Source organism: Aethalodelphis obliquidens, unplaced genomic scaffold (genome assembly GCF_003676395.1).
Source record: "Aethalodelphis obliquidens isolate GAN/ISIS:26980383/991018 unplaced genomic scaffold, ASM367639v1 scaffold3, whole genome shotgun sequence".
Lineage (NCBI taxonomy): Eukaryota > Metazoa > Chordata > Mammalia > Artiodactyla > Delphinidae > Aethalodelphis > Aethalodelphis obliquidens.
In genome coordinates, this window is record NW_020837947.1 from 87,694,615 (window position 1) to 87,704,691 (window position 10,077).

At 38.6% G+C, this 10,077-nt stretch overlaps 1 protein-coding gene across 1 annotated transcript in view; it reads left to right on the forward strand.

Moving 5' to 3' along the window:
• The window catches only part of EYS (EGF-like photoreceptor maintenance factor), a 1,677,823-nt gene that overhangs the window by 1,605,512 nt on the left and 62,234 nt on the right, over positions 1-10,077 (forward strand). The window contains exon 38 of the mRNA XM_027093793.1: positions 981-1,155. Within this exon, the coding sequence (XP_026949594.1) occupies positions 981-1,155 (175 nt within the window). The remainder of the gene's footprint in view (positions 1-980; positions 1,156-10,077) is intronic.

Sequence of the window (10,077 nt, forward strand, 5' to 3'; positions counted from 1 at the left end):
ATATGTATATATATTTATATATTTATATATAATAATATATATTTATATATTATTTATATATTTATATAATATATTATAAATATATAAATATTTCTAATATAAAATATATATATTTATAATATAATTATAATTAATTATATATAATTAATATTAATATGATATATTATAATATATTAATAAAAATAATTACTTTAAAGATTTTATTAAAAATTTTATTTTATTAAAAAATAAAAATAGCAAAGGCATTTTATTATTTATTTCCTTTAAAAATAAAGCAGACAATAAAGTCTTGCATTGTGGTGCCTGTGAAGAGGCGAGTGTCCCTGTGTTTGGTGCGGGAGACATAACTGTGCAAAATATCCATGACACTTGGGCATGCTGCAAAGCACCCATATCTGTTACCCTAGTAGTTTTCCTTCTGGAAATTTGTACTAAGGAAATACTTAGCAAATGCACATGGTATACATGTAATAAATTTCTTATAGCATTATTTTTAATACCAAAAAAAAGAAATGAGTCAATAGTTCAATAATTGAAATTTAAAGTATATTATGATCTAAGAGACTATTATGCTATCATTGAAAAATAGTTAATGCTATGAGAAAAGAGTTAAAGGTATTAATGCTCTACAAATTTTTGGTACAATATATATATTAAATATTTCATGCAAGATTCTACTTTTGTTTAAAAGAAAATACAACTAAGCATAGAAAAAACTCTGTATATATATGTATGTGTGTGTGTATATATATATATATATATATATATATATTTCTCAAAATGTTAATAACTGTTTTCTCTGGAGTGGTGATATGGTAGATGACTTTATTTTTCACCCTGTGCTTCTGTTTTTTTTCCATTAAATTAACATGTATTACTTTATTTTGAAAAATGTTCCTTTAAAAATGAAAAATAATTGTCTTCTTGTTTTATCCATTTCTTCCATTTTTTAAACTGAAGTAGTTTTTTCTCTTTTCAAGGTTGTATTTTTACTCTGCAAGTTCGTACTAAGAAGAATGGACATTTCAGAAGCCTGGGGACGCCTGAGGGCCACCCAAATGCTGGGCGCAGCGTTGGCCAGTGTGATGCTTCTCCCTGTCGCTTGATGAAATGTGGCAACGGTGGGACGTGTGTGGAGCAGGGATCAACTGTTTAGTAAGTGTGACATTATTAGGAAAGAATGTGGCAAGTTGTTTGCATTCTACCTGGTCCCCTACTCGCACAAACTAGGAACACAAACTGACACTTATTTAAAATATTTTTATGGAGACTTGCTAGATGACTGGCGGACAGATAAAGGCAACTAGAAATGGATCAGCACAGCATTTATGATAATGAAAATGAATCACTACATCTCATTACAGGAAAAAATAGACTATCTTAAATTCATGGTGTTGAGAGTGTTGCCAGAGATGTTCGCCATACAAGGGTTTACAAGGGCTCACATTTGTGATTTGCTTTTATATTTGGGTTTGGGCTCCCTTAGAAAGGAGCCTCTCCTCTCTAGGTGGACCCCAGCAAAACTGTACAGTTTGGTTTCTGAACTACTTTAATATAAAACAAAATGTGAGTCTGTTGGGTGGGAAGAAAATAAACAAAGGAATGTTGTCTTATAAATAAGTTACTTCGTTGAGCATGTCCTCGTGCATAAGTGGTATATGATGGGCTCCAGGAATACACCAAATAAAGAGGAAGGAAGCTCTCTGTCCTTCAGTTCCTTCCACTGTGGCTACTCATACATTTCTATGTCTCATACACGCATGAGATGGATAGAAAACTGATTTGTCAAAGTTTTTCTCCCAGGACACATCAGAAGGTATGACTCACTGCTAACACTGGCTGATTGCAAAGAGTGGGGCAGTGGGGAATCAGAGGCTCCCCTGGAAGACAGGGGAGAGCACATGTAGTTTAGAAAGCCCCAAACAGTTCTCCTCCACCTCCACACTAGAAAATGATCAAAAACAAAGTGCAACGTTCAAAGAACTGATCATCACTGTACCTTGGGCTGGAGAGAAAGCACATAGGACGCGGGGGGAGGAGATGGTCACTAGATCTTCCTGTTTCTTACCAAAAGCACTCCAGTGACTTCTCAGGACATGTAAAATAACTAAACCCTTCCTCATGAGCTATAAAGCCCTACATAATCTGGCCCCGCCCCCTCAGACCATCTCTCTTCCTCCTCACTCACTACAGTTAACCTACTTTTATCTTCTGAACACGCCAAGCTCATTTCTGTTTCTAGACCTTCATGCTATGTCTTTCAGCTGGAGGACCTTCGCCTTCAGTCTCCATCTGGCTGCCTCCTTCTTGTCATTGTCTCACCTCCTCAGAATGGGACTCCCTTAGACCAGCACAAAACTATCCCTCCCTCCGATCATTCTCTATCACATTATCATATTTTACTTCTCCATGATATATCATTGTCCTATTTTGTTTATTTATTGTTTGTTTATATATTGGCTATTATTTTTCCCTGAGAATGGGCCTGATCTCTCATATTACCAGTGTATCTTCATACCTAGAAGAGTGCCTAGCATAGAACAGGCATTCATTAAGTATTCGTTCAATTAATGAATCAATGAAAAAAATAGAAGGAATCTTAATTCCAAAAGTTCTAAGCAAACATACAAATGGAAGGACAAGCACAGTGACCCCATGCTCACGTTAATGAAGCCAAATTGACTAAACTGGATAGTCTACTGATTGGCTATGAGAAATGGGACAGAGGAAGTATAGAAGGATGCAAAACTTACATGAAAGGTAACAGATTTGATTTATATCAAGAATGAGATGCAGACAGTTCCTGAGCAGGAAAGAGCCATGGTAAAGACAGATGTATGCAAGTTATCTCAACATCCCTTTGCAGGATGGGTATATTGGGGAGGTATGGGAGACAGATTTGGAAATCCAAAATAGCCATAGATAAGGAAATAAAAAATTAATTTAGAAGATATTGCAGAGAAATATTCATGGTGTTTTGTGATCTACTGAATATGAGATTGTGACAGGAAGGCTTGTAGGGAGTCAAGTCTAAATTAATCCAAACTAAGTATGAATAAGCTTGCTATGTTTCGGGATGTCCAAGATACCTAATGTGCTTTGTAATATGTTAGAAGTGTTAGCTGAATTTTATGGAAAAATTTTAAGAAAAACATGTATAGCTTGATCAAGTCCATAGAAGTGCTAGGGACAAGCCCTGAGTCTTGTGATGCCACCATCAGAGAACAATATTTTTTGGCACTAGCTTTACCACTATGATTTTATCTTTACTTAATTACAATTTTTACTAAAACCTTTTACTTGCTTTACAACTTATGCAGTCTATTTGTCCCATAGCTAAGCTTAATTATTTATTTATTTATTTTTAAGCTTAATTATTTAGAGGCACAAATTTACCTCATTTTATCTAAAGAAATATGGACATTCTTCAGGTGACTTACTAGGTGTTTTTGTTATTTTTTAATGTGATAATAAATAAACTGCTAATAATAAAGAACGTAATAATTCAGAATGGGAAGTGGCAGGAAGAAAGCACATGGAGTTGAAGGTGAAGGTAGGAGATCCATCCCAGCTCTTCATTATCCCTATGGAACAAAAGCCCTACGGGTGTCCATTTCAGAGCCACATGTGTTTATCCTGAATATATAGCACCAAGTTTAGATATGTTGTCAACCCAAGTTCATGTGCCCAATGCAAATGGAGGCCAAACAAACTGAAACACCCAAGTTTGGAGCAGAGAAAGGTTTATTGCAAGGCCAAGCAAGGTGAACGGGCAGCTCATGCTCAAAATGCCCAAACTCTCCAATGGTTTGGAGGCAGGAAAGCTTGAGCCAGGTACAAGAACAGCCTCCTTATGTATAGACATTAGGCAGAAGGCAAAGTCGTCTCCCAGTTTTGCACTAAATGAGGCCATGACACAAGGAGAAATGGCATCTAAAACAGAAAATCTGTAACATCTGAGCAAGAAACTCTGACCATGGAAACTGTGGAGCATGCACTTTGCAGTAAGAGGTAGATAGGCTTCAGGTTAAACTGTTGCAGCAGGTTTCATGCTGACCCTTTGAGATAAACTACTATTAGTATGATGAGCCCTAAACAGATGAAAGATGAGGAGGCCCACCTCAGCCTCCACATTCTTGTGGTCAAGGAGGTTTCCCAGCCTGACACACACACAGAGGGCATCTCTAGCTGTCCTCTAGTAGCCTTGGACACATTGTAATATCATTATAATATCATTAGCATTGCAGTTTTTACCCACCTCCACCCCGTGGGTTTTCACTTACATGCTCATGGGAAAGATTCAAAATGGTGCCTGGTGGAAGCCCAAATAAGAAATTGAAGATAATGTGATGATAGGGGAGGGAAAGGGGAGGCACCCTCATCTAAATCTGGAAGATTAACTCCATATTAACAACCTAGGCTGTCCCTATCGTGTGTTCCTCACTCTCAAGGACATCCATGCTCTTCTTCTCCAAGTGTGTAACTTTTGCTCCTGCCCTAAATAAACTGCTTCTTGATGCACTCTCCCACACGTACTGTGCTTCTAATATGTGCCTTATAATCTTGGTCTCTTTGCGGAATTCTTTCTCCAGAGAAGACAAGAACCAAGGTCCTCTCACCTGCCAAAATCAATTTTGGAGTAAGAATATTTACAGGCAAAATTTGTGGGAGGGCTGCAGGGTGTGTGACTTTCTTCTGATTGGTTGGTGGTGAGGTAACTGGGTGGTGTCCCAAGAATCTCAGTCATTGGCTTTCTGGTTCCAACCAGTCTGGGTCCACATGCTTGTGCTCAGCCTTGAGTTACCATCCTCCACCTGGGTGGGAGCCTTAGTTCCTGTAGAAGAACTCAGAGACATGTGTCAGGTTGTTATGTATATCACCCAGGGAAGAACCAGGACCCTGCCCTATCCTGCACTGCTGCTTCTTTCTGCATTTCCTCACTCTCCTAATTAGTAACTCTTTGAATCTACCCTTTGGAACTCAGGGGAGGCCAAAGAGACTGAAAGTCTTTTTCCTACAAGCAAGAAACAAGGGACATGGAAAGGTTTAGGGCCCCAGAAGGGCCCCACAGTGTCCTGCTCAGTTTAATCCCCTTTTCTTTGATACGCCTCAATCTTGAGGGGAATAGGATTGGACAAGAAAGGCAAGAACATTTTGGATAGAGAGGTGAACTACAAACTCAGCAGAGGAGCTCGGTTTTAGGGAGACTCAAATTTCAGATAGACACTTAGAACTATTTGCAAATAATTTTGATTAATAAAGAACATTTTCTTGATTTGTGATAACAAAAGTAATACCTTACAATTGACCAGCACTTTGTGGTTAACAAAGCACTTTTTCCTTACATTATTTCCATTGCTCCTAATTAAAACTCTCTAAATTAGTCAGGGCAATTATCCTGGTCCCAATTTCATGGATGGGACACTAAGCCCCAGAGATTATGAGTGAACCAAGATGAGGCCTGAGAGCCTTGTAAGTAGTTCCACAGGACCCAAAACCAAATCTTCAGTCTCTGAGTCAATATTCTCTACAGAACCTAAAGAGTAAGGACCATTTTTAAGATAATGTAACAAAAGCTCTTTATCTGCTGGATGTAATCTGTTCATTTATTCTTAATTTTTAAAAAACAATGTTAAAGATATACCTTCAAATGGCATTTTGTATTTTCTCCAAGGTGGAAGTACCTTCCCTGCTAACACATACCCTGGAGATTTCATGAGTTCCTGTGTGGGTGGAAAGTTGTGTCTCACAGCCTAACAGGAGAGTCTTGATCTGAATAAAAAGTAGACTTGAGTAATAATGTACGACGGGAGTGATACCACTGACACGTTTCCTAACAAGATCCTAAAGTCTTTCTCATCAAAATTGTGACCAATGTTTGGGATCATCTTATTGATATAACAACAAAATACTTAGTATATTAACTACATGTGAAGCATTACTGTAGAGTCAGAATAGCTCTTGTGACTATTATATAATGACATTAAAATTATGGCTCCCTGAACTTAAAAGATGTGAATGTATGGTATGTAAACTATACCTCAATAGAACTATTTAAAAATATTAATGTTTCCACTCATGGACATTTAGCTCCAGAAACAGCAGAAGTTTAAGGAGAATTTTATTCTTTTTGACAGTTTTTGTAATTCTGTTCTAATCTCAGTAAGAATCCTCTTTTTAAAGGAAAAATATGTGTTTGGTTTTTTTTTGTTTGTTTTTTTGCGGTACGCGGGCCTCTCACTGTTGTGGCCTCTCCCGTTGCGGAGCACAGGCTCCGGACGCGCAGGCTCAGTGGCCATAGCTCACGGGCCCAGCCGCTCCGCGGCATGTGGGATCTTCCCGGACCGGGGCACAAACCCGTGTCCCCTGCATCAGCAGGCGGACTCTCAACCACTGCGCCACCAGGGAAGCCCAAAGATGTGGTTTTGTAACATACTTTTCAATAGTGTTTAAGAAGTTTTCCTCTATCCTTGACCTAGTCCCAGGCTCTTAATTTTATATGACTCTATGCTTTTTCACCCAAAGCAGAGTAATATTAAATTGAATTTCTAGGTAACATTATAGACAATTCAAAACTAAAGTTCAGTCTTTTCCTGAAAAATAACTAATGTACATAATAAAATATTTTTTAAATGCTCAAGAGGCAAGTCCTAACCCAGAGGCATAAATTTCAGTGTTTGGAATCAATTTTAAAAGCTAAATCTGAAAGGTGGTCAAAATGTCTCAACAATACACAGCTTAATGGTACAAAAACTTTTTAAAAGAACTCAAAATGCTCCCCTGTAGTTCTATGCCTCACAGCTGGGGGTGGGAGGCATTGTTCCCGCGCCAAGTAAGGAGGGGTGGGGTCTGATGAGGCTGGACCCGGCGCTGGGCTCCAGCAGACTGAACAAAGCCCTGCTTTCCTGCTCTGAATACGTCAGCACACACAGACCCAGCTGCATTCGAATGCAATGTCTCCAATGAGAGGAGGATAATAAGGCAGTATTACATCCCAGTAAGGCCTTTGTGCTCTTGGGATGAACTCTGATGCAACAGGAAAAACATAGTAAACTATTGCTGTTGTTAGTAGGTAGCCAAGTTTTGAAAAAACTTTTTTCTATAGTTCTAACTTAGCCCTATATGTTCACATGTTTGGTACAATGTGCTCCTTTTTTTTTTTTTTTTTTTTTTTTTTTTTTTTTTTTTTTTTTTTTTTTGCGGTACACGGGCCTCTCACTGTTGGGGCCCCTCCCGTTGCGGAGCACAGGCTCCGGACGCGCAGGCCCAGCGGCCATGGCTCACGGGCCCAGCCGCTCCGCGGCACGTGGGATCCTCCCGGACCGGGGCACGAACCCGCGTCCCCTGCATCAGCAGGCGGACTCCCAACCACTGCGCCACCAGGGAAGCCCCTGTGCTCCTTTTTTTGTTGTTTGTTTGTTTGTTTGCTTTTTAATTGGGGTACAGTTGTTTTACAGTATTGTGTTACTTTCTACTGTACAGCAAAGTGGAGTTCCCTGTACTATACAGCAGGTTCTTATTAGTTATCTATTTTATACATATTAGTGTATATATGTCAATCCCAATCTCCCAGTTCATCCCACCCTCCACCCCCACCCTGATACAATGTGTTCTTAAGCAGATTTTACTTCATTTAAGTTGCACTTTGCTTAACCCTAAAATCATATTTTGACAGTGACTGAGGGCAATATGCAGATGAGTTCCTTTAAGAAAAGTACAGTGTAAGAAAAGCAAATCTTAGAAAACCAAGCTAGATGTAAAACTGAGCAGCACAGACAGTAAGTACAATAGGAATTCAGAGAATGTGGATATAAAATGTGAATCATCAGAGATTTATACTAAGTTCATAAATGAGGTATACTTACAACATAAACTGATCAGTGAACACAAAAGCTCAGTGACCCAGGGTTTTCTAATTATTGGCTCACAGATGCCTTTAAGAATCAGGTGAAAGCTAAAAATCCTTTCCCCTGATCAATGAACATACTTAGGACACAAAATTTACATAAAATTTTAGAGGTTTACAAACTCCTTAGATCCCAATCAGAGAGACTCCCAAACTCTCCAAATTAAGAATTCCTTGCTTCTGTACATTTCATCCAACAGTTCTTAGTCCTGTTTTCCAGCACTCCCCTGCTGGACTATGTGATTGTTTGCCAAGTAGTGTCCTGTTGCCTAAACTCTCCTTACTCTAATCCAGGTTGTCTTCTCCTAAAAGCCTCTTTGCTCCTATCACTTTCCCACCCAAAATGTTGTTTTTCATTGCCAAAGCAACACAGTGTAAATCCTTTAATCTGTCATGCAGGGTGTATCATGACTGGATGTCAACCTATCTGTTCCTGCTATAATTTTTTTCCCTGCAATATACTCAGATTAATTGTATCACCCTGTCCAGCCTCTGGAGAAACACTCCCCTTACCAAGCAACCAACTGCATGTAGCTAGCTTAGTAACTCACTACCTTGCATTAGTTTTTCCTCCTTTCCCCCCACTTTGCTTTTCCCTCACTCGTGCTTACTTGCCAGAGGATTCCTTATTTCCTTGGAATTGCTTTTAGTCTCTGTTTTCTAGGGATTCCAAGTTAAGACGGATAGTATTTCTTAACTATGAGATTAGCAAAGAGCTAAAAAAATTGACTCATCTAGTAGTGAGGCTGTAGAGAAACAGGCACTGCAGTTTACTAGAGCAAACTCTATTTGTTAAAGCAAAAGATGTTCATCCCTAGATTGTAAAGCTGAACAGTGGAGGACTCTGCAGCTATAAAGCTTATCTGTTGCTATGGAGTGATCCTCAGGATACATTTGGTGAATAAAGGGTAAAGAAACATGTAAGAAAAGGGAATGATAGTTAGATGTAGATAAATAGATATAAGTATATATATATAGATACACATAACACACATATGCTCATTATTTTTTTAAGAAAGGAAGATTACAGAAAAAAATTATAGATAGTTACTTATAGAATGAGGAAGAGAACAAGGGAAAGTGATAGGATGAAAGCTAGGCTTTTCAAAATACAATTTGCTTTAAGTTTTACTGGAGACTAGGGAAATGTTTCACCTGCTAAATCAAAAAATGAAAAAGAGTAATTCTTAAAGAAAATAAGAAAATAAATGAATTTAACCATATTTCAAGTTGGTGCCATAACCAAGTATAGAGACTTAATTCAATTGATTTTTTAAAGTATTTTAGCTGTACAGTGGGTTATAGTCTAAGGACAAAAAGAATCATAAAGCTATCCTAAATTGCATCCTGTGGTCTTGATATTAGTGGTAGCACTGTTATTGTTATTTTGGAACTACAGATAAAAATAGCTAGATAGCAAGATTCTAGATGGCTGGCTGGCTGGATGGATATAAACAAAATTAGTAATTATGTTAATATTTACTAATTATGTTAATATCATTAGGAACAAAGATCTTCAGCATAAGAGGAAAGAGATATAGACATAAAATGAAAGAAGTAAGAATCTTTTCATCTTTATTTTGAACTAGAAATAACATATGAATTCATGACTTAATTTTCTCTTTCTAAAAAACTTATTCCTTAGCTATGTCCACTAAAGTAACCTAGAAACAATAATAACCCAGCAGCAATGAATAGCTCTAGTGTCAAAATTGTCATCTCCAAATGCCATTTTCCACTAAAAATAAATCAGGACTTCTTGGAGACTTGGACATTCAAGTCTGGGGTAGGAAATGTATGCTATGCGCCTGGATGTCTTCTTGTGCCTGAAAGTGAGAGATATCAAAGACTACTAGGGCCGTTGAAAAAGAAGACAGGAGCCAGCTTAAGGAGACTCCCACTGACCAAAGATGGGATGACTTCAGAAATACACAGAATAGGGGGCTTCCCTGGTGGCGCAGTGGTTGAGAGTCCGCCTGCCGATGCAGGGGACGCGGGTTCGTGCCCCAGTCTGGGAGGATCCCACATGCCGCGGAGCGGCTGGGCCCGTGAGCCATGGCCGCTGAGCCTGTGCGTCCGGAGCCTGTGCTCCGCGGCGGGAGAGGCCACAGCAGTGAGAGGCCCGCATACCGCTAAAAAAAAAAAAAAAAAAAAAAAAAAAAAAAAAAAAA